This window comes from Jaculus jaculus, chromosome 2, assembly GCF_020740685.1.
Source record: "Jaculus jaculus isolate mJacJac1 chromosome 2, mJacJac1.mat.Y.cur, whole genome shotgun sequence".
NCBI classification, from domain to species: domain Eukaryota; kingdom Metazoa; phylum Chordata; class Mammalia; order Rodentia; family Dipodidae; genus Jaculus; species Jaculus jaculus.
The window spans coordinates 119,331,815-119,358,147 of NC_059103.1; the positions used below are offsets into that span (position 1 = coordinate 119,331,815).

General features: G+C 37.4%; 1 protein-coding gene across 1 annotated transcript; it reads left to right on the plus strand.

Moving 5' to 3' along the window:
• Window positions 1–1,733: 1,733 nt before the first annotated feature.
• Gk2 (glycerol kinase 2) lies at window positions 1,734–3,398 on the plus strand. The gene has a single exon (XM_004653478.2). The coding sequence runs from the start codon at window positions 1,734–1,736 to the stop codon at window positions 3,396–3,398; it is 1,665 nt and encodes a 554-aa protein (XP_004653535.1).
• The last annotated feature ends 22,935 nt before the right edge of the window (window positions 3,399–26,333 follow it).

Genomic DNA, 26,333 nt, shown 5'->3' on the forward strand with positions numbered 1-26,333 from the left:
AGGAGACAGTGCTGAAGTCTTTCAGAGACCATAGGAGTGTTCAGTTGATCAGTGTGAAGAATCCAATCCATCCTAGGCTGAGAAAAGATGTACATGAGAAGATTATATATCTTCATCCAATATTAGCACAGGACTGGGAGCTGTTACTGTTCCTGGCAGCCACTGAAGTCTCATTTAACATGGACAAGAGGTAGATAACACAGAAAAATGTGTTCACACTAACAAATTAGCCATAGACTGAGCATAACCCTTGTTCTACCTGACAAATCTTAGAAACAAAACATGAAAGAACCAACCTGTTTCCAAGTGACATATCTACATCACAGAATAAAATTCATGGGGATATAAATATATCAAGCAGCCAGCCAAACAAAATTCACAATGTCTGGCATCTATCTAAAACTTATCAGGTATGCAAAGCAGCAGGGAAGTCCAAGCCATAAGACAATCAACCAATCAAATTGAACAGAAAATGACACAGATGTTAGTATTAGCAGAAAAAGGAATTAATTCATTTTAACTATATCCCATGTGGTCAAAAAAGTTCAGTCTTGGGCTGGAGAGATGGTTTAGCGGTTAAGCGCTTGCCGTGAAGCCTAAGGACCCCGGTTCGAGGCTCGGTTCCCCAGGTCCCACGTTAGCCAGATGCACAAGGGGGCGCACGCGTCTGGAGTTCGTTTGCAGAGGCTGGAAGCCCTGGCGCGCCCATTCTCTCTCTCTCCCTTTATCTGTCTTTCTCTTTGTGTCTGTCGCTCTCAAATAAATAAATAAATATTAAAAAAAAAAAAGTTCAGTCTTAAAAAAACCCAAATTCAACTTCTAGGAATAAAAACTACATGTGAAGTGGAAAGTACACTGGATAAATTAACAGCAGATTAGCCACTAAAAAAGTAAAGTTTAGTGAACTAGAAAGAGCAATTATAAACTCTAAATTTAGGCACAGAAAATAAAAATAATTATAAGTAAGCAGCATACCAGTGGGCTTATAAGTTCAATGGGTACAATTTGAGACTTTAAAGCACAGAAGAGAGATAGAATAAGATATTTGAAGAAATAATGGTCAAAATTTTCCAAATTCAGTGGAAGCTAAAACCTACAAATTTAAGTGACTTGATGAGCAGCAAGCATAGAAAGGAGGAGGGAAGGAATCTACACAAAGCACAGCATGATAAAATTAGCCATTGTGCTGCGTGAGAGAAAGAGAAAAAAAAAAAAACTATGGACAACAAAAGTAACACACACACACACACACACAACAAAAATAACTATGTAAGCAACATTCTTGAAACAGCAAAAAAAGACAGTGGAATTTCCGAAATTTAAAAGTAAGGGCATGGGAAGGCAGTAAGAATTCGATTCCTGAAAATAATTAGCTTTCACTAGTAAGACAAAATATATTTTTAGATTTTCAACTGTTATTGAAATTCTCTCCAGCCACCTGCTCTATAAAAAAATATTGAGGGCGATCTCACAGGCAGTGAGGAAATGAACACAGAAATATAGATCCACACAGAAGAGCAAAGTTCACTTCTGATCTTAATTTAAATCACCGATAGGAGGCTTGCGGTGGGACCTGGGAAAGCAGGATGGAATTAGCACCAATGAGCATCCAGTTTTGCAGGAAGCAGGAACCTGGTCAGGCAGCTGCGCCTGCGCACTTGCGCACTTAGCGGTGCCCCTCCCCCAGCGCCGCCATCACCGGGGAAACGGCGCCTAAGCTGCTGGCTGGTTTCATGGCAGCTCCGAAGCAAGTAACTGTGGGGCCGTTGGTGGGAGCCGTGGTCCAGGGCACCAACTCCACTCGCTTTCTGGTTTTCAATTCAAAAACAGCAGAACTCCTTAGCCATCATCAAGTTGAATTAACACAAGATTTCCCCAAAGAAGGATGGGTGGAACAAGACCCCAAGGAAATTCTTCAGTCCGTCTATGAGTGTATAGAAAGAACCTGCGAGAAACTTGCCGAACTGAATATTGACATTTCTAACATTAAAGCCATCGGTGTCAGCAACCAGCGGGAAACCACAGTGGTCTGGGACAGGTTAACGGGAGAGCCTCTCTACAATGCCGTGGTATGGCTTGATCTAAGAACCCAGTCTACTGTGGAAGCTCTCAGCAAGAAGATCCCAGGAAATAACAACTTTGTTAAATCCAAGACTGGCCTTCCGCTGAGCACCTACTTCAGTGCAGTGAAACTGCGTTGGATGCTTGACAATTTGAGAAACGTTCAAAAGGCTGTTGAAGAAGGCAGAGCTCTTTTCGGGACCATTGACTCTTGGCTTATCTGGAGTATGACTGGAGGAACCAATGGGGGCACCCATTGTACGGATGTAACCAATGCAAGCAGGACCATGCTGTTCAACATCCACTCTTTGGAGTGGGATAAAGAGCTCTGTGATTTTTTTGAAATCCCAATGAACATTCTTCCAAATGTCTGGAGCTCTTCTGAGATATATGGCTTAATGAAAGATGGGTCCCTGGAAGGTGTGCCAATATCTGGGTGTTTGGGGGACCAGTCAGCTGCCTTAGTAGGACAGATGTGCTTCCAGGAAGGACAAGCCAAAAACACATACGGAACAGGCTGTTTCTTATTATGTAATACAGGTCGAAAGTGCGTATTTTCTGAACATGGCCTTCTGACTACAGTGGCTTACAAGTTAGGCAAAGATAAGCCAGTATGTTATGCTTTAGAAGGTTCTGTTGCTATAGCTGGTGCTGTCATCCGTTGGCTAAGGGACAATCTCCAAATTATATCGACCTCAGATGAAGTTGAAAACCTTGCTAAACAAGCAGGCACTTCTTATGGCTGTTACTTTGTCCCAGCCTTTTCAGGGTTATATGCTCCTTACTGGGAACCTAGCGCACGAGGTATCATCTGTGGCCTCACCCAGTTTACTAATAAATGTCACATTGCTTTTGCTGCATTAGAAGCTGTTTGTTTCCAAACCCGAGAGATTCTGGAGGCCATGAACCGTGACTGTGGAATTCCACTCAGTCATTTACAAGTAGACGGAAGAATGAGCACCAACAAAATTCTTATGCAACTACAGGCAGACATTCTGCATATTCCTGTGGTTAAGTCTGTTATGCCTGAAACAACTGCCCTGGGAGCTGCCATGGCAGCCGGATCTGCAGAAGGAGTGGGTGTTTGGAGTCTTGAACCCGAGAACATGTCAGCAATCATGATGGAAAGGTTTGAGCCACAGATCCAGGCCACAGAAAGTGAAGTTCGTTACTCTACCTGGAAGAAAGCGGTGATGAAGTCAATGGGTTGGGTTACAGCTCAGACTCATGAAAGTGCTGATTCAGCCATGCTCTCTAGTCTGCCCCTGGGCTTTTTTATAGTTGGTAGTATGGTGATGTTAATTGGAGCAAGATACATCTCAGATTTATCAGATTAATTCCCACCATGGATTCTCAAGATGTGAGCTTTTTACATACTGAAATAATCCATGAGTTTTGTCTCAATGTAAGGACACTCTTAGAGGCTCTGGGCTCTGATTTTATTTACAAAACCACTTGCTCCATGACCCATGAGGAACCTACACTTATACCTGCAGCTTGAAATAAAAGAAACAGTAAAAAGAAAATAACACTATAAAACATTTCTTGTGCTTTCTAACATCAGTAGTTAAAGTTGTCAAAGTGGGAAAACAGCGCTTTTCTATTTTTATTTTAATCTTTTCCTTTTACATATTTTATTGGGATGTATAATATTAATATCTTTATCACAGAGAATCCCATTTATAAATTAAGATCACAATATATCCAGTAAATTATAATAGTGATATCATAACTGGAGTATTACATATACAAGTACAAAATAGCTATAGACACATATAGTTAAATAACTATATACATTTTAGACATGTATTCATATAATTAGGACATTTTCCTAAAAAAAGCAATATTTAACTAGTAAGCAATGTTTCACAATAGCACCAAAAAATAAAAGCTAAGATAAATTTTATGTATTCGGAATATATAGTATCAGAATATATTGATTTCAATGGTATTTCTTTTCTGATGATTTTAGTCTGTGAGTGTGCGCATGTGTGCATATTCATGTGTGAGTGTTGGTGTGTGCATACAGTGGTGCATGTGTGCAGGTCATAGGACAATTTTCAGACTGAAACTCATCTTACCACCTCACTCTGAAGCAGGGCTTCTCTCTCTGGCTCTGCTGTTGCTGCACTTACTTCAAGATTCTGGGAAATTCTGCTATCTCCACGTCTCACCTCACCATCAGGAAGATGGGGTTAAAGAAGGCCACTATGGCTTCTGGCTTATTTTTTTAAAATATTTTATTATTAGTTTATTTGAGAGAGAGAGAAAGAGGCAGATAGAGAGAACAGATATGCCAGGGCCTCTAGCCACTGCAAAGGAACTCCAGAAGCATGTGCCCCTTTGTGCGTCTGGCATATGTGGGTCCTGGGGAATTGAACCAGGGCCCTTAGGCTTCACAGACAAATGCCTTAATGGCTAAGCCATTTCCTCAGCCTCTGGCTTATTTTTATATGGCGTCTGGGCATCAAACTCAGGAACACAGGTTTGAACACCAAGTGCTTTACCCACTGAGTCATCTCCCTAGCCTGAGTTCAATATTTGTCATACCTTACATTTTTACTAATTGCCTTAGAAGTATGTTGGGAAAATGAAAAGACTGTAGAATATTGCTGCAGAATACTTATTTTCAAGCAGGATAAAATGACTATTGAAACCATATCACAAGTGCCATATTTTTTTAAAGCTATACTAAGTTGGTTGCAAGATATTGAAGTATAATTCTTAAATTTCATATATTGTTTGAAACTATGTTGGAAGTGAGAGTTACATACTGTAAATAATAAGCCACAAATTATAATTAATATCCTATGTAAGTAAATTGAGAAAATAAAAATTCAAGGGATGGAGAGATAGCTTAGTGGTTAAGGTGCTTGCCAGAAAAGCCAAAGAACACAGGTTCGATTCATCAGGGCCCATGTAAGCCAGATGCACAAGTTGGCACATGCGTCTGGAGTTTGTTTGAAGTGGCTAGAGGCATGCCAATTCTATCTGCCCCCCTCTCTCTCTCCTTCTCCCTCTCCCCCCTTCTCTCTCTCTCCCTCTCCCTCCCCCTCCCCCTCTCCCTCTCTCTCTCTCTCTCTCTCTCTCTCTCTCTCTCTCTCTCTCCCTCTCCTTCTTCCTTTATTTTTATGTATAATATTAATATCTTTATCACAGAGAATCCCATTTGTAAATTAAGAGCACAATATATCCAGTAAGTTATAATAGTGATTTTATAACTGGAGTATTACATATATAAGTACAAAATAACCACACACATATATATACATTTTAGACATGTATTCTCCCTCTCTCTCGGTGTCTCAAATAAATAAGGACTAGGTTTGGTTTTCCAGTCCCCACATAGGCCAGATGCACATGATAGCATACGAGTTTGGAGTTCATCTGCAGTGGGCAGAGGTCCTGGCTTACTCAATCTTATCATTCATTCATTGCCCTCACCACCCCCCCACCCATCTTTCTCTTTCTCTGTCATAAATAAATAAAAATTTTAAAGTATTTTAAAAAGTAAATTAAAAAGATTTTTAAAATATTCAAGTAATCCTAAAGACAGTGTAAAATAGAGAAAATTAATATAATTGAAAAATGTACTTATACATCATCAAACTAAGAAGCATTAAATGCAAATGATTCAGTTCCCCAAACCTGAAAGTAATATCATATTAAAGATCCAAATATGTAGTGCCACCCATAAAAATCCAGTATATATAAAGAAAAATAGATTAAAAGTGGAAGGACAAGAAAAAAATGCCATGTAAAATGATTTAAATTTTCTAAAAAGTAAATTTCACAGCGAAGATTATTACCAAAGATAAATAAAGTCATTTTACAATGATAAATGGATATCTTCATCCAAAATACATAAGTCACAAAGGTTTATGCATTTAATGATGGAGCTTCAAAATACATAAGACAGAACTGTCCAGACAGAAAGAAGTAGAAACATCTGTAATTACAAGAGATTCAATGTCTTTCTCAATATTTACTAAAACATGTAGATAAAAATTTAAGTGTAGAAGATGTGAGCTATGCTATCAAGCAATATAATTTAAATTCCTATGACATGTCACCATAGAATACATTCAAGGCATAACCCAACCTTCAAAAAATTAAAAAGAATTTCACAATGCATGCTGCCTCAGCAAATATAAACCAATAAAAGAAAGAACTTTGGGAAACCATAAAATAACTGGAACCTTAAGAACAAACTTAAGTAATTGGTGAATTAAAAAGATAAATAGATAAAATAGTTTTGGATTAAAGTGAAAAAATAAAATCAAATGTAAAAGATTATAAGTCACTGTTAAAAGTACTCTACAAAGGTAACTTTATAAAATTAAAGTCCAATTTTTATGAAAGTAAAGCTCCCAAGTCAATGACCTCTACTTCTACCAAGGAAAATTACAGATAGAAAAATAAACTCAAACTAAGTACAAGAAATAGGGTAGTAGTAAAAACAGAATGTAGATAGTCACACAGAAAATAGAGCAGTCTAAAGCCATGCCACCCTGAACATGCCCAATCTTTAGTACTTGGATGGGAGAAAATGGAAAACAACAATAATCAGTATAGCCAGAAGTTAGTTTTTTAAGACTATCAATGAAATCAATTCACTCTTGGACCTACTGACAAGAAAAAAAGGTAAAGGGCTGAAGAGATGGTTTAGTGCTTATGGCACTTGCCTGCCAAGCCAAAAGACCCAGGTTCAATTCCCCAGGACCCATGTAAGCCAGATACACAAGGTGACACATGTGTCTGGAGTTCATTTGCTGTAGGCTCTGGCACACTCATTCTCTCTCTCTGCATTTCTCTTTCTCTCTCTAACAAATAAAATATAATAAAGTTTAAAAGAAAAAGAGACAGGAATTATCAGTCAAGTATGAGAGTGCCCCCACAAGTTCATAGAAAGTTTGAATGAGATCATAGTAATATTATAAAAACTTTATGAACAAATTTATTGGAAAATAAAAACTTCAAAAACTATATAATTTTTAGTGACCTATATATCCATATAGAGATTGAATTTCTAGTTGAAAATTTCCCTACAAAGAAAAATCTCAAGTCTAAGTAGCTTCAACAGTGGCTTCTTCCAACCATTTGAAGGAGAAATAGCCTACACAAATTCTTGCAGAACACTGAAACAAGGAGAATATATTCTGGCTTACTTTATACAGCCACATTTGCAACATCAGAAAATAGATCTCATAAGAAAATAAAAATAAATACAGGACAATATTCTTCATAAACATAAGAAACTAAACAAAATTAACATTTGTTTCTAAAATATGTTTAAAGGACTATACATCATAATTAAAGTATTAAGATAGAATAAAAAATCAGTGTAACTAAAGAAACCAGCCATCATATTAACAAATAAAAAAGGAATAAAGGCATGAGATATTACTAAATAGTCATTAGACTGCTTACCATTAGAAAGACTAACCATTCTAATGTGGCAAAGTATTGAAGGACTGAATATCTCTCATATACTTCTTGTGAGAATATAAAATGATACAAATATTTTGAAAAATGATTTGGCAACTTCATACAAAAGTAAATATGTATTTTATCATATTATCCTAAGCACTTACCCAAAAGAAGAATGTATATTTGTACAAAGACTTGTTTCTAATAATAATTATACTCATAGGTGGACTCACTCCAATATCTATCAGTTCTGAATAAAATGTGGTATATCCATTCAATAGAATACTATTCATCTAAAAATGAATTAGTTATACTGTGACCGATAACTTTAAGAATTATTAAGCTGTGTAGAATAAACAGGAAGTGGTAGGGGAGACGATTGTAAAGAAACTGGGAGGTGACCAATATATTTATATTAATTATGATGATGGCTTCAAGAATGAATCTGTACACTAAAGTTAATCAAGCTGAGCATTTTCAGTGCAGTTTATTATTATTATCCATTATACTTCAAAAACTATTTTTTCAAAGATTATCTTCAAATTCTGAATAATCCTAAATTTGCTGAAGGGGCTGATCTCTGCAGATCTCTGGTGTGCATATGGATGGAGCTTGATAATCCTACACTTGGCTGGCATATGGTGTGCCAGGTCTTACCTGTAGCAGGTCTCTGAGCTGTGTTTGAAGCCATTTGAGCCACTAGGCTGGAGAAGTACACGATAATGTCTAACCTCATTTAAAACAAATTAAATTCTCATTTCATTTATCTGATCATAATTTTTATCCTGGGACCTACTAAAAATGACCTTATAAAGAGGCACAAAGAAAGACATCCTAAGAAAAATAAGGCTCAAACTCAGCATGTCAATATCATCCCTTCTATAAATGTGCTCCTGTGATTATCAGATTTCTTCTTTAAAAAAATCTTTGCCTTTGTGTCATTCTCCTCATTTAATTCATGTGATATTGGTAAATCACAGTACTTTACCCCAAGGCTACAAAGAAGCTTCTGTATATTCTTTTGTAAAATTAGCTAATTAATAATTTTTCTATATTGCCACTAAGCAGAAATACATGCTTAAATTATAATGATAGGTTCTTGTTACACGCATGCTATGCAACAGCAAATCATTATTTAATGTTAGGCATATCTACAAGTGAGAGGAGATGATCTGGAACACTACGCAGGTGAATAAAAAGTAATTCGGATATTATTTTCCAATGACACCTTTTGTAAATCAAAGCAAATAAGTATTGACTGGGAATGGAGGAAGTAGCAAGAAGGGGGAGAGAGAGAGAGAGACTCAAAGAGAGAAGAGAAACAAAGATCAAGAAAGAAAAGGAGTGTTGTAGTTATCCAAAAAGAAACAAGATGCACTATTAAATCTAAATAAAGACACAGGATTTGAATATCATATAGGAGAGACATTAAACAGATACATAATTTCTGCTTAGTACAAGTAATGGTAAACATGTACACTGTACTTGGTGGCATGACTATCTCTTAACTTCCTCTCAGAGTCCTAAGTTATTGTCTGTTTGTTTGCTTTCTTGTGCTTACTAATATTGTCATACTTTAAAAAGTGCCCATCATCTTCCCAGGGATGCAGCTGCTATACTCACAGGATTCCTCAATGCATGAGTCTGAATATCCCACTAAACAATCTTCATTTAAGTGGGACATTATATGTCAACTCTATGAGCATTAGATATGGAAATGTTGCTTCTGAGCCTGTCTTAAGCATAGAAACTAATACAATCCTTTCGGGTAATCTTCAAGCAAAGTCTAGAGTTAATAAAATACCATCTCAATCAGTCATCTACCTTAAACTCCCACTGTAATGATGACTCTTTACACAATTCTATTTCAATCAAAAGAAAATGAATGGAGTTAATAAACTTAGTATTTAAATATTCCTCATAGCTCCCATCAACAATCTTTATAGCTCAGTGTATTTGAGCGTTGAAGAAATTACATGAGATTGTTGCTCTCTTTGTGTTTGGCATACATTGCTGCCCATTATCATGTCAACTTCCAACAAACTGATCTATTTTAGCAAAAGAAAAGGAAAGAAGGCTTTGGTTGACACTCGGTGAGAAAGAAATAGAGGCTACCTGAAACTCAGTTCACTCAGGCTGGCCAGGCACTCACTCAGAAGTCAGTTATCAGTGTATGGTTTTCAAGTATTATAGAAAATTCAAGCTTAAAAGTTTACAAAGCCAAAATTAATAAGGAGACATTCTATGCCTACCCTTGAAACTGCAAAAGGAAGCCAGGCAAAAATCCAGGGCAAAAGCATTCCAGTGACTATGAATAAGTACAGTTGTGCTTTGTCTACCTCCAATTGTCCCTGACAGGTGGAAAATCACTGGCCCCTCCCCATTCCAGTGCAATATGGCTTCAGTAATGAGATCAGAAGAAAGTGAAAATATGTTAAGATTGTATGACTTAATGTTTGTCATAAATGCATATTTGGGAGGTAATTTTTAAAATAAAGATTTATATTTTTGCTTTTCTTTTAGCTTTACTGAATTGGCAGCAGTTTCCTCAGACTTTACTTCAAACTATATCATGATGCTGTTTAATAGATGAAAGAAAAAGCTTAGCCAGGTGTTGTGGTGAATACCTTTATTCCCAACACTGGGGAGGTCAAGGTAAGAGGATCACCATAAATTGGATGCCAGACTGGGACTTTTGAGTGAGTTCCAACTCAGCATGGGTGAGAGTGAGACCCTGCTTCAAAAAATATAAATTAAAAATTACACAAGTACTGGAGAATTGGATAAGTGTTTAGGCGCCTGAGAAGCTTAAGGACCCATGTTCAACTCCCCAGATCCCAGTTGAGCCAGATGCACAAAGGTGAGGCAAGTGCAAGGCCTCACATGCTCACAAGGTGGCTCTGCACCAATTATCTCTCTCCATAACTCTGAAATTAAAAAAATAAATAAATAAAGTCTGTGAAGACAATAGTTTTAGTGAAGTTTCTTCTGAAATTTAGAATTATTTGTTGTGGTACACCCACCTCACAAACACACGAATGACTCTTATTGCAAAGTATGACAGGCACATTCTACATCACCCCAAACTATAATGAAGTTATTTTCTACCCAATCATGATTTTCTATTTCTATAAAAAGGAATAATGTTTACAGATTCTTTGGGGAATTATTACCTTTTTTCACAAAATGTGTCAGAAATCTGGGAGTGAACTGTTATAAAAGCCTTTTTTTTTCTAGACAGAAAAATTGCTACTTATTCCCATTACCCCAGATTTACATAGAAAATTCCTTCATTTTTAGGAGATATGCAAGTTTAATCCTTCCTTGGTCTTCCTCTTGCATTTTTCTTAAAACAAACCCATTGAGTCATACCATATGGTATTCACTACTCACAAACACGAGAAAGATAGCAATCTGTTACAATTCTGCAGATGAACATGCACTAAAAGGAGGTATTGTGTTAGCAATTGGGCAATTACTGCCCATTGGGCACCAAGCATGGTGTCCTAAGGATCTGGCATGTTGCTCCATAGAGAGGAATAACATTACAGTTGTATCAAAACCAAATTATGTTCCAAATGTTTGCCTCCGTAAATATTTAGAAAATCAGCTATCTTTCTTTCATTCATCCCTTCATAGCCTCTACACTTCCAACTGTAATTCAATTGTTTGCCCTTGGGAATGGATAAGTCTCTCCAGCTGCCCTGCCTAGAATCCTGAATTATATCTTTTATTTGCACCTCCCTCATTGGTTCCTTTAAATTTCTCCTTCTCTATCAGCCCAAGTATATCCAGAAAAGTATGCAATGCCTATGCAAAGAGGAACATGACCTGTTACAGACTCAGAGTTCTCCATTCCAATTTCTCCCTCCTCCTCTTCTCTCTGTTCCCACTTCAGCATATCACTCAAGGACCCTCCAAACAAGGCAGTTTCCCTCTTCCTCTTTCCATAACCCTTTAAACCTTCTAGCTTTTCTTCCTCCCTCTCTTCCTCTTCCTCCCCTTACTCTTCATCCTCTCTTTCTTCCTCCTCCTTGACCTGCCATCTCCCTGTTGGTTCTATGCAGGTGCCTCTCACTTCCTATGGCTTTGAATCCTGCCAGTATCTCTTGGCATTAAACCCTAATGTCTCGAAGGGCTGGAGAGATGGCTCAGTGGTGAAAGGCACTTGTTTGCAAAAGACTGGCATCTTGGTTTCTATTCAACAGTACCCATGTAAAGCCAGATGTACAAAGTGGTGCATGCATCTGGAGTTTGTGTGCAGGAAGCCCTGGGGTGCCCATGCTTTTTCTTCCTCAAATAAATAAAATATCCAAATAACTAGAGATGGTGCTTTTCTATTGAACACACAGGACTTGACAGAAAAAGCTTCTTCCCTTAAAATTTAGAAACCAGGTTGCAGATTAGGATGTGGTCCAAACTGTCAGAACTGGTTGGTTTCTGAGAATGGAGGACCCCAAGGGAACTTTTCTTTGAAGATTTCAAATCATAGTGAAAGCAACACCAAGATTCACCAGGCTTAGATTTAGAGATATCCATAAATGGAGTGGTAAGCAAAGAAAACTCTCACAATCTCTTTGGTTCTCCCCACCCCCATTTACATTCTTGGTTCACCATTATTATATGCTACTGGATTAGATAGACTACAAAAGCCTAATTGCTAGGGCTATCTTATCTCTCTCTAGAGGTCTGCATTTCTACTGTAGTCTCTCAAGTTCCTCATGAGAGCATAATTTACTTTTCCCAGCTATAACATGAAAGGTCAGCCCCAAGCACCTAGTGTATGAACGTGTTCCCTCCAGGCAGAGCAATCTAGGTTTTAAACTGCTCCAAAAGGACCAGATTTCAAGCTTCCCCCTCCCTCAAAGTCCTCATTTTGTCTTTATCATGCTATCTTCCTGCTGAGGACCCTCAGCACCACTTTCTTAATAACCATGGATTCGCATTCTGAGTGGATGTGGCTGAGGCAACAATCAGAACTTTCTCCTGGAAGCTTGGAGTCCTCAGGCTGTTGATAGCCCCTTCCCTGGGTGCTCAGGCCAGAATTTCAGCTGTATTTTCCTTTCAGTGTCTTACAGCAAGTTTCTGTTCTTGACATTTCTGCATTTGAGACCTCTCCTAGTGATCATGGAGCCTTGGTAGGAAAGGAAAGTCATCCATCCTAACTGTGGGGCCTGCCCTGCCTTCTGAAAACAGACGTCTGACCATTTCACTCTATAACCTTAGAGTGGATAAGAAGGGGGCTGGAGAGATGGCTCAGTAGTTAAAGACACTTTGCTTGCAAAGCCTGACAGCCAGGTTCAATTTCTAATATCCACATAAAGCCAAATGCACAAACTGACCAGTGTCTGTAGTTCATTTGCAATTGCAGGGAGCGCTGCCACGTACCCATTCTCTCTCTCCTCTCTTTCTCAAAGATAAATAGATAAATAAGTAAATAAATAAATAAATAAGAAGTAAAATAAAATGGATAAGAAGCTACTCATTTGTGGTCAGCCTTCAACCCATTTTGGATTCATTTCTTCCTTATTCTTGACACTTACCCAGCTCCTCTGCATACCCCAAGTTTCCAGCCCTCCAGAATGTCTGATATCTCGCTGTAGAACCTCTCAGTGTGACTGAGACTGTTGTGATCTTTTCACACCAAACAGCTGACTCTTTCTGATAGCTATCAAACTAAAGAGAACCTTAGCATCCTTCTTAATCACCCTGAGTTAGATTAAAAGACTACTCTTGCTATTTTCTCTTTATAAAGTTAAGAGACCAGTGACATACTATTCTCCTTATTACTTAGGGTTGCATGAGTGATGTTAATCCTCATGACCAAATATGCCTGTAAACCCAGCACTCAGGAGGCAAAGGCTGGAGGATCAGATGTCAAGAGCATCCTCTGCTATGTAAAGATTTAGAGGCCACCTAGGCTAGTGAGAGCTTGCTGGCAAAATCTGAAAGTCTGAGAATCCTGGTCTCTAATCCGTCTTAGAAATCAGTACTTACATTACAAATTTTCATAATTCTTCTAAATATTTAGTTACTTCAGCTTTTAATAATCCTTGTTCTCTATTTCTTTTCATTAATATTTTCCCTCACCATTCTACACTGTTCTAAAGATGACTTGCTACATCAGTCAAATCAAATTCATTTATTAAGCAACCTTCCTGATACAATACACAAAATCCATCATTTATTCCAAAATCAACTTTTGTTTGAAAAGTTTTCTTTCTTCTGATTGGTTTGAAACCAGGTTGATGACATCAGTTGACATATGACTTTCCTTCTCTGGCTTCAAGATTCTCATCAATCACAATAGAAGTTTTTGAAGAAAGGTTTGTTTATATACAGTCTCTCATTCAAATGCAGTCCTCAGCCATAGTTTGATTAATAATATCAACACGATATACATTATGGCCCAGTGCTAGTCATTCTGGAATGTATAAAATAGAAACTAGATGGTGCTTGTCTACCATGTTTATGACCTATTACAATATGTCATGTGTGTAAATGGCCATAAAATAAAGCAAAATAATATTTTCAAGGTGCTATGTAGTGAATAAGTGGATGTATGTGGAAATGAAGGTTGTAATGAAGTTAGTCATACAGGAAAGGAAAATAAAACAATTGTATTTGAAAACCAGACTAAGATGGACAGAAAGAATATTAATAGGTGAAGATTATGAGGTGAAAATAGACTTAGCTGTAGGAAATGATAATAATAAGCAATGGCATTCGAGAAAAGTTCTGCAATGTTTAAGTTTACTTGTTGAAACAAAACCAGGAACATTGAAGAAAACCTTGAAATAAAAGCTGGAGACAAATTTTAAAGAACCTTGAATATTAAAAGAAGAATGTAGGTCTTTTTTTCCTTTGGTGAGATGAGGTAAGATGAGTAAGATGATGAAAAGTTCCAGAGTCTCCCTCAACCACAGCCTCCATTGGGGAGAGATGGCATGGAGTAGCAGTGGAAAGCATGGGCTACTAGGCTCACTCTGCCATTTACTTTATCAGTTTGGTTCTTTTCTTTTTTCTAAATTTTTATTTTTTTAATTTTTTATTTATTTATTTGAGAGCAACAGACAGAGAGATAAAGAGGCAGAGAGAGAGAGAGAGAGTGCAGAGTGGGCGAGCCAGGGCCTCCAGCCATTGCAAACGAACTCCAGACACATGTGCCTCCTTGTGTGTCTGGCTAACTTGGGTCCTGGGGAATCGAGCCTCGAAACAGGGTCCTTAGGCTTCACAGTCAAGTGCTTAACCACTAAGCCATCTCTCCAGCCCTCATTTCTTTTTTAGTATGGTTTCATGTTTTGTTTTTCTTGGTTGGGTTTTGTTCTAGCCCAGGCTGACCTGAAATTCACTATGTAGACTCAGGGTGACATCTAACTCATGGCAATCATCATCTTACACAGCCTCCTGAGTGCTGTAATTAAAGGCATGTAGCACCATGCCTGGCTAACTTTGGTTCATTTCCTAACTTCTCTGTGTATTCTTTTTTTTAATTAAATTAAATTAAATTTTATTTATTATTTTTAATTTTTTGTTCATTTTTATTTATTATTTTTACCTTTTTATTATTAATTAGTTTTGTACTCAGAGAATACAGTCAATTTGGTACCATTGTTAGACTCATACATGTCCTGTCCCTTCCCCCTGGCCCCTCCTTGTTGAGGTATATGTGTCATACATTCTGGAGTTAGCCCACAGTTAAGGGTAGGATAAATGTCTCTACATATCATGACCCAACATGCGGCTCTGACATCCTTTCCACTCCTCTTCTGAAAAATTTCCCTGAGCCATGTTGGGTTCATTTTTGGTCTGCTTCAGTGATGAGGTGTTGGGGGCCTCTGGGTCTCTGAATATCTGGTTTGGTAGGAGTTGATTTTTCTCTGTGCGTTTGCTTTTTGGCCTATAAAATGGAGATGATGAAGACAACAAAGGATAGATGGTCTAAGGAGTGAGTTAATGGATATAAAATACTTAGATCAGGTTCTGAAGCATGGGTTGTGCATTGTAGGGTTAGCCATCAGTTATGGTAAGTGGCAATGTCTACGTGCATAATGTCTCAGCATGTCACTCTAACATTCTTTCCACCCCCTCTTCTGCAAATTTCCCTGAGTCATGTTGAGTTCCTTTTAGGCCTGCTTCAGTGAAGAGGTCTTGGGAGCTTCTGTGTCTCTGGATATCTGGTTTGGTAGGAGTCGAGTGTTCTCTGTGTCTACCTCCTTCATCCTTGTGCTGGTACCAGGTTCACCAAGAAAGTAGCACTCTTGCTCATTTTACCAATTACTCTTGGTTTCAGCTGGGGCCCTGTTGAGGTGTGATGTGCTGATTCTCTCATCAGGATCTGCATCCATCTGAAAAAGAGAAGCAATTTCTATAACAGAGAGTGAAGTCAGCACCAGATAGATGGGATAACCATTATTATTTTAGAGAGAATTTAATAGGTGTAGGCCACAATTGGTGGAAGCTTAATAGTGAAGAGAAGGCTCATTTTTTTTGACATGGTTCTCTCTTGTTTCCCAGCTCCAGTTATGGGTTCTGTTCCACTGAGCAGATCAATTAGCCAAATTAAGAGCATCTGGTTACCCACAATGGCTGTGTGTCACTACTGCACTTTGTGAGCATCTTGTCAGGTTGTTTACTACTGGGTAGCTTAGACCACAAGTTGCTTGGACAGATGTTGGTCATTTTCACCCAGTTGCTCATGTAGCACCTTCTGGCACTAGACAAGCTGTTTGGGGACTGACTCTCTTCCAGATTCCAGCCAGGTCACTCCATGTTCTATACCAACAGCATATGGTGCTGAAGACCAAGAAATCTTTACAACCTAGATGATAGTGCTAAAATCCATTCTTTGTGGATTAAGAAAATATTACTATAAGCAGCAGAAAGAAGAATTCAATAAGGAACTTACTTCTAGGCTATAGAAACATATTTTTAAAAAATCTTTTATGGTATTTGACCATAAATAAATATCACTTACAGATTCATTTTTTTTCACCATGCAGTGTTTTCAAATTCTGCTTCATTTTGGTCAAATTTATTGGATAGTATTAAAATCATAGGCAAACAAAATAGTCAGTTGGACTTTATGAAAATTTAAAACTTTGGGTTTATCAAAGAACACTACCAAAAGGGGGTAAAAATTCAATGTTGTAAATAATATACTTTGTAACAAGTTAGCATCCAGAAAATAAAAGTATACTACAAAATATTTAACAAATTAAAAATATGTAAAGGACGAAAATAGATATTTCATACCAAAAAATAGATAATTCTTCTAAGAGGATATATAAATTGAATATAAGCACATGAAGAAATTTTCAGTATAAATAAACATGAGTAAAACATGAATCACAATAAAAAAGTTCCTAAAATTCCTATTATCTTAAAAGAGGGCCTGAGATGGGTAGTCATGAGCTCTAGGGGTGTAACATCTGCTGATTGGAAAAATGAATACACTATGCTTATCAAGCTGCCCTGTAAGCACTTCTCTTAATATTCATACCCTTATATCAACACTACTCTCACTTTGGGTAGAGAATCTTCTCTTTTCAGATGGCAGTTACCTTGGGGTGACTCAGAAGGTATCATAGTGCTGAAAAGAAGTGACTGGGGTACTGAGTAACATCTCTATCACACCTTCCAAGGCTCAGGGTCTAATGCAGAAGAGGTGGCGGAAAGAATGTAAGAGCCAAAGGAAGGGCAGGACTCCTTACAACATGCTCCCTCCAGACCTAAAATGGCCTGTATATCCATTACCTCACAGTGCCTGACACTACCTACACAAGACCATCATAAGAGGAGGAAAAGACCATGACATCAAAATAAAAGAGAGACTGATTGAGATGGGGAGGAGATATGATGGAGAATGGAATTTCAAAGGGGAAAGTGTTGGGGGGGAGGGTATTACCATGGGATACTTTTTATAATCATGGAAAATGTTAATGAAAATTGAGAAAAAATAAAGAAAGAAAAATATGTTAAGAAATTTAAAAAAAGAGGGCCTGAGAGAATGGCTCAGCAGTTAAAGATGCTTGCTTGCAAAGCCTGCTGACCTTGGTACTCATGCCATACAGCAGCAAGAGACTTTGACAGGCCATTCTTTTTTGCTTCTTTCGTTGTTTCTTTCTTGCTCTCTCTCTCTTTCACTCTCTTTTCTCTCTGCCCTTCTGAAATAAATAAAACAAAACAAAGAATAACATGTATACATATTGCCATTAGACACAGTAGCCAAAAGATGGAAACAAATCAAATGTCCATCAATTGATAAATGGATACATAAAATGTGGTATGTGCATGAAGCCTTAAAAACAGATGGACTTCATGAAAGTTACTAGCAACTATACAGTCTCTACACAGTCAATAGATAACCTACTGAATGGGAGAAAACCTTCACTGGCTATAACTCCAGTAAAGGTTTAATATCTAGAATCTACAAAGAACTCAAAAAATCTAAACAATAAAAAAGATTAAGCACCTCACTCAAAAAAATGAGGCAATGAATTGATCAGAGAGTTCTCAAAAGAAGAATTACAAATGGACATTAAACACTTAAAGGAATATTAAGCATCTCTATTCATCAAGGAAATGCAAATTAAAATGACTATGAAATTCCATCTCATTCCAATCAGAATATCAACCATCCAAAAATCAAATGTCAGTACATGATGGACGGAGTGTGGGGAAAGAGGAACTCACATCCATTGCTGGTAGGAGTGCAAGCTTGTATAGCAACTATGGAAATCAGTATGGAGACTCCTGAAAAGGCTGAAAATAGGACTGTTATTATATCCAACTATAAGTGGTAAAGAAAAATGAAGCAACCAAGTTTTCAGGAAAATGAAGAAACTTGAAAAATCATGCTGAGTGAGGTCATACAGGCTCAGAAAGACAGTCACTGCATGACCTCTCTCATATTCACTTCTTAACCTGGTCCAGCATCAGTTACTTGTAAGCCATAATAAATATCTACAATATAGACATGGTATTAGAATGAAGACTGGAATAACAGGAAATAGTGAGGGAAGGGAAGAAGGGCTAATGGACAGGTCAGTGATCAACAAAAAGAAAGGTATGGAAAGGCCTAGGGGGTGGAGGAAGGGGAGGCATGGGGGAAACACAAAACTAATGGTAACATGAATCAATCCCACAGAAACCTTCTTCCATGATACCACTCTACGACTCATTACCCTCAATGAAGGCAAGGGGGACTTGAACAGAACAGTTCCATAAAAGGTGGGGAAAGCATTACCCTAAAATCATGGGTATGGGTTGGTAATTCCCAGGACTACAAGTGGGTTCCCCCACAGTGATGTGTTAGTCAAGGACACATGAGGTCCCCAAAATAATATAGACTATTGAGAAAACAATTAGTTACCCACAAGAGCTAAAAGGTAACTCCTTATTGCTAAAGGTATCAATTTCTGCAGCCATAGGACATTAAGTGATCATGCTGAAACTGAGAGAAAATCTAATTCACTCCTGGCTAGCCCTTATAGTACTGGAAAGTATTATGAGTTGCAGCCAAAGAATAACAGTTACCAACAGATTGATTAAGCAGGATACCCTGTGAGTTACAAATTCAACCAGCTAAGCAAGAAGTACACACTTGTGCAATAGTGACACACAGCCAATGTAGGCAACCAATTGCTTACTGACTGAACATGATATACACTCAGTAGTGATTTTATATAAACTCTGGAAACTAAACTACATTCCTAGAACAGGAAACCAATAGGCTCTACTGAGAAACTCCACTGCTTTCTAACTAAGAAGAATGGATATTCATACCAATATACCTTTCTAATGACTAAGCTCATCCCCTTTTATTCAAACTGCTCTCCTTTTGGTGAGAAATATGTTCTATTTTAAAGATAGAGAATAATATAGGGGAGAAGAATGATACATCTACATATCAAGAAGAGAAGCCAACTCTCTATCAGGAGACAATTCACCTGCACCTCATCTGCCTGAGTCCAGGAGCCATTAAATGAGAAGCAGTGACACAAATACTGCTCTCATGGCTAGCTTGAAAAAGTTCCAAGGACATGGTGACAGACACTGTGGTTACTCAAACTTTATCAAAATATAGATCCAAAGTCTACAGAGAAATCAACACTAAATCAGAGCTCTATTTTGTTCAGAAAGGCTCAGTGACATAGCAGAAGAGGGGGTAGGAAGATTCTAAGGGCCTCTGGCTGGGGGTGAGAATAGCCTGAGACACCATGTTTCCCCATCCCTGCAGAGACTGACTGAGGCCTCTTAGTCTCCACAATGAATACCAATAACCCAACCAAAGACCCCCAGCAAAATTATTGTATGGCAGAGGGGGTCTATATGTCTACTTTCTTAAAAAAAATCAGTAAATGTTACAAAGAAATGGAATTCTGATACTTGCTATATCATGGATGACCCTTACAAACATGGCACTAAGTGAAAAAGTCATAAAAAAAAAGTGACAGCTATTTTGGTTCTACTCATATGAGATGCCTGGAAAAGTCAAGCTGATGCAGACAGAAGGCAGAACAGTGCTGTCAAGGTTAGGCAAAAGAAGTAATATGGAGTTTCAATTTAGAATAATAAAAAGATTTAGAGGAGATGATCTAGACTAAAAGTGATGTTAGTCACACAACAGTATTGATGTACTAAATGCCACTGACTTGGATGCTAAAAACTGTTAATATGGTAGCTTTTCTGTTATTCAGAGTTTACTGAAATAAAAAGCCTTTACTTTTTGTCATTGTCAAAATCAAATGCCATATCATAGATTACACCACTCATTTAACAAAGAACTTACAAATGATCATTGTGTTAACAATTTGTAAACATATTATTAGCCTTTTCCAATCCATATACCCTTACTACTGTTGTTTGTTTAAAAATGTCCTATTCCCTAGATAATGGAGTTCAGAGGCAATTTGTTTGCAATACAATTTAAGATGATGTTACCTAAAAATATAGTAATATTTATGATTTTAAAAACTTTCAAAGCCAGTAATCAGTAGCCCAATTAAAACTCATATTCTCCTCATGTGATATCTGTATAATAGTTTAATTGCACTAATATTTTAAAAATAAAGCTGACTTTGAGCATTCAAAAAACAAAGAAAGAGACTAGGTGAATCTCCTTAGAATGCCACAAAAACAATCTTATAGAGATTTGTTTTCTGTTCTAGGAAAACATACTAATAATGAAGAACTTGCAATTCATGTGTTGAAACATTCTCCTAAAAGCTAGCTTACTTCCATTTAAATTTGCCATCTTTTCTATAAGGCAATAATTTCAAGTTTTTGTATTCTTTATGTAAAAAAAAACACTAAAAAATACCTAAGATGATATGCATTTTAATTTAAGAACCTTTAGAAACATAATGAGAGCTTTTTGTACCACAGAGAGCTTTATGCCCTTCTCACTGACCCTCTTTATATCCCTTTGTTACATGTCCTGAAAAAAATGGGCACGACCCCAAGTGTGCCTCTGAAATTGTTGCTCTGTAAAGACATCCATCTGTTCCTTTCATTGTCTTCCTGGTCATATCTCACTGGGAATGGGCCATCTAAACACATTTCTGTTATTGTCAACACTACAGAGCCAAGAACTCTTTGGACAAGTAAACTGTATTACAAGCTACTGCCTTATGTGTACTCGAATTGCCCTTCCCTCCATCCAGAATCTTTATTGCTAGAGAGAACATGGAATGATCAACAGAGGAAAACTGCACCTGGTCATAGATCTACTATCAAAATTGTCATTTTAAAGATGAATTCCACATAGTAGAAAACAATATTCATCAAAATTTTAATGAATATAGCATTTTAAACTTTACCTTTCTCAATATGCTGGTAATTCAGGAATTATATTTTCATAACTATTCAACACACTTAACTCTTCATATATTTTTACTTGATATAAATATGAAGATAAATAGAATATATAATCTATAAGAAAAGAAATAATTGCTGTTTTTTTTTTTCTAGCCTGTAATCATTGGAACAAATAAAACAGTAACATCTGTTGAGATGAAGGGTAGTTTTTTGTTTTTTTTTCCTAATGAATAAGCATAGATAAGAGTTTTATTGCTTTACTCCTAAAAGTACTCTGGTTAAATTATGAATTATAACTTGCTTCTGAGTTGGTACATCTTAAGGCAGTAATATTTAGGAAGGAATCTTCTTTGACAGGTACATCTATTTTCACATGTAGGAAATCTACAGGTTTTTTAATTAACCCAAATGTCCACAGGACAGGACACTTTGATAACAGTGTTACATCACTAGATTCATTAACCCAATTGTCGTGTCCTAAGTGTTCACTAAGAGCTACGTAGTGTGTCAGCCAGAGGTTATAATCAAAGCTGAATGAGATATCTCACCTTTGAAAATTGTACAATTTTGTGGTATAAACAAGTGAATGTGAAAATGTGAGAGCAATTTTCCCTAGGCTACTGGGAACAAAACAAAAGGTATGAAAATACCCTTTCTTTGTGTATAAAACAAGAAACATTGCTTGAATGTTTCACGTGCCATTTCTGTGTCGTGGGGGAAGCTCCTACAGCATTACACTGAGTCCTGGCCCAGAACAGGGGACGCTCTTCTCACAAGACTGCCTTTGCTTTGCTCACTATCCCTCACACACTCTCCCCTTACCCTTTCCATGATATACAAGCACCCTCTCCAAAATGGACTAGTATAACCACAAAACTGTTTTCCACATCTTGGGAATAATTTTAAATGTCTAGGTCAATGACCCATGACCAGAAATTCTGGTCTGATTCATTGGACTTATTATTATTATTATTATTTTTAATGAAGGAAGTTATTCAAACTTACAGCCAAGTTTGAGAACTGCCACACTGGAAAACTTTCAGCATGATAAATTCCCACTAAGCAGCCAGTGTACCATCAAGCACAGCTGGTGAAAATTGACAGGACTTCTGGTCCCTGGCTTTCCATCCCTATTATTTGTGCTCTGAAATTGCGTTTCAACAAGGCAGGAAAGGGACTGAAGCCAGAACCTTCACCATCATAATGGAGGACTGCTGTGTGAATTATTTCCTAGGAAGAAGCCAAGGATCCCTGGGCAGGGCACCCCCAACAAACTAAAGGCCGAGTCCATCACAGTATACCTTGAATTATTGGAGTTTCTGACTCAGCATGGGGCAGGAGTTACATACAGAAATGTGGAGACACCAAAGCATGAAAGGTCTCATCCCAACATGGACAACATTGCCCCCATAGCTGGAGAGATGCTGTTCCCTGCTCCTTGATCTTTCACCTGAGGTACACTATCTATCTTTTGAGGCCAAGGAACCTCGGGCATTTTGCATCTTCGCATACAGCTGACACAGGGTTGACCTGGGATCTCAGGTGAGGGTTTGTCTTTCCCGGCTCTTTCCTTCTAAAGGGAAATGTAAGCATGCCCATTCTGGGGAGTCTTTCCTACGGGGCACAGCTATTTCTAATAAAGATGGCAATAATTATTATTATATAAAATAATAAATATTTTATTTTTATTTATTTACTTGAGAAAAAGAGAGAATGGATACACCAGGTCCTCTAGCCACTGCAAAAGAACTCCAGACACGTGCACTACCTTGTTCATCTGGCTTATGTGCATCTTGGGGAATTGCGCCCCCGTCCTTTGGTGTTGCAGGCAAGCCTTCTCTCCAGCCCTGTTTTTCTTGAAGGAAGATGAGACACCAAACAACAATGGCAATCTATCCAAATAAATGCAGAGCACTTTCTCAGTTACGTCAAATAAGGAATCTGGAATTATTTCACATGGATGACGCAGGTATTCTGATGACGCAGCCTCCTTGGTTGGATGTTGTATTAACTCTTCAGGTTTCCCTTGTGATTCATTCATCTTGTTGAGTAATCAAGAAATAACATCACAATTATGTGATTAGTTGTCTTTTTTGTCTACTATTCCAGAAGACTCCTTCACATAGGAATTTTCCTTTTTCTTATTTTTATTTCCTTTTTTTCTTTACTTTTCTTTCTGTTTTTTTTGTTTTGTTTTGTTGTGTTGTGTTGTGTTTCATTTCATTCTACTAATGTTTGGTAGAAAAATAGATACTCAAGAAGAAAACAACACAAAATGTAAGTGAAAACATATTTTCCTGATATTCAAAGTTTTCAGATTTTTTATTTCTCAGTAAAAGTATTGCCTAGGGCTAGAGAGATGGCTTAGTGGTTAAGCACTTGCCTGTGAGGCCTAAGTACTCCAGTTTGAGGCTCAATTCCCCAGGTCACAGGTAACCCAGATGCACAAGGGAGTGCATGCACCTGGAGTTCTTTTGCAGTGGTTGGAGACCCTGGAGTGCTCATTCTCTCTCTATCTGCCTCTTTCTCTGTCTGTCTGTCTGTCTGTCACTCTCAAGTAAATAAATAAAAATAAGCAAAAAAATAATGCCTACAACCTTGGATGTGGAGCATTCCCATTAATAATTGTACCTACTACATCTCCATTGGAATTTTTTGAGAAAAAACGTAGTAATAAAAACTTCTAATAAATATCAGAACAAAAAATACCTTAAAAACAGAACTACCATGTGATGCAACAAGCTCACTACTCGACATGAATTTATAGTTAATAAAATCCATATATTAAGGAGCATGTGCTTTGCGCCATGTTCATTGAGCACTTTGGGAACAGAGATAGAAAGAGATAGATAGAAATAGCCCAAGTATCCATGAACTGGTAAACAGTGAAGCCAGACACAGAAAGACAAATACCACATGCTCTTATTCAGATGTGATATGAAATATTGATGGTGGCTAGACCTCTAATAACCACTTGGGAGACGGAGGTAGGAGGATCACCATAGGTTTGAGGCCAGCTTTGAGTTAAAGAGTAAATTTCTGGTAAGTCTGGGCCAGAGTGACACCCTTTCCCAAAACAACTAAACCTGAGATAAATAAATAAATAAATAAATAGTGTTAATGGTTGTGAACAGAGGCTGGGCAGAGTAGAGAAGCAGAAGCAATGGGGAAAAATTAATGAGTACCAAGTTAGTTAAGTAGGATCAAGAAGTTTAGCTGCACTGTAGACTGACTAAAGATAACAATTTTGTACTGTATGTCTCAAAATGATAGAAGAAATAATTTGGGATGTTTTCATCATGAGAAATAATAAATGTTTAAGGAGATATATTTAACTTTATTTAATCATTATATAGTCTTTTTTATCTTACATGGCATCTCATCAATATATATAGCTTTTTACTATTATATTTTAATTAAAATAAATTTGATCAAACAAAAATATCATTGGTTTATGGTTTTAATTCACATAAATATCTTTATAAAGATGTTAACTAATGAAATTTTACACACAGAAAAACTAACAGGACTGTGCTTTTGTCTAGCTAATTGCATATATTATTTTCACCAAATTGCCCTGAAAGCACTACACTTAATATTCATATTCATAGTCATATATTAATGCTATTATAACTTTTGGTTGGAGAAGTTTCTCTTTCCAGATGGCAGTGACCACTGGGATGACCCGAAAGGCACCATGGTGCTGAGAAGAAGTGATGGAGGAGTGCTCAGAACTGAAATATCTCTATCATACCCTCCAAGGCTCAGGATCCATTGCAGAAGAGGTTGCAGAAAGAATGTAAGAGCCAAAGGAAGGGTACTACTCCTTACAATGCAACTGCCCAGACAGAAGTTGGCCTCGATATCCATGACCTCACAGTTCCTTACAATACCCTCACAAGACCCTCATAATAGGAGAAAAAGATGATGACATCAAAATAAAAGAGAGACTAATGGGGGGGGGTATATGATGGAGAGAGGAATTGGGAAGGGGAAAATGGGGGAAGGGAGGGAAATACCATGGTTTATTTTCTATAAGCAAAGAAGTTGTCAATAAAAAAATAAATTAAAAAAAAAGCTAACAGGTCTAGAGAGATGGCTTAGTATTTAAGGTGTTTGCCTGTGAAGCCTAAGGACTTATATTTGAATCTTTAGGTCCCACATAAGGCAGACACACATATGACACAAGCATGCAAGGTCATACCTACTGATAAGATGGTGCATGTGTCTGGAGTTCAATTACAGTGGCTGGAGGACCCAGTATGTAAATTCTCTCTCTCTCTGTCTCTCTCTCTCCCACTAAAAAGCTAACATTTTCAGTGGGAAAAAAAGATACAGATGTTTTGGAAAGTAAAAATAACTTCAATAAAAATTTCCTTTAAAGAATATCATTTTAAAAATAAAGGTGTATTTCTGGCAGTTTTCTGAATGGATACTGAAGTGGTTATATACTGAAAGTATACCTAATATGGCCAGTATATCCTGGTGTCCAGACTTTGATTGCATGGATGATGATAAACTAGGGGAACATTAAGAATTTACTATGAGATACACTAAATACTAGGATTACTTGAGGATGCCACTGTCTTAACGCTTGCAGCAATTTGGGTAGTTACCTGCCATTTGCTGTCCAGAAACAGAACCTGGAAGGTTACATGAATATCAAAGATCAAATATGGCATTTGTTTAACTCTAAATGTAGCTCTGGAATTGCAAGAATTAACTGAAGCTTCTCCCCCCCCACACCCTTTTCTAATAAGTGCCATAGGTAATTCTTATCTATGGGGATTGCTTTCTGCTGCGCATTACAGTTACTGCCCATCCCTAATTCTCACTGTGAACTTTAGATTTGTGCTGATGCCCTCATCATCATTTCTTCTTTTCATTGAGTGACGTGGTTCATTCAAAGTTAATCCTTGACTTGAAAGCATTTTTGCATTTATCATTGAAATGTATCAATCTGAATTAAAAAATGTTGAACTTTGAAGAGTCTAATTTCATCAGGAATATTTGCTGTGACA

Excerpts from the sequence above, each read along its gene's own strand:
- Gk2 (XM_004653478.2), top strand. The coding sequence starts at position 1,734 with ATGGCAGCTCCGAAGCAAGTAACTGTGGGGCCGTTGGTGGGAGCCGTG.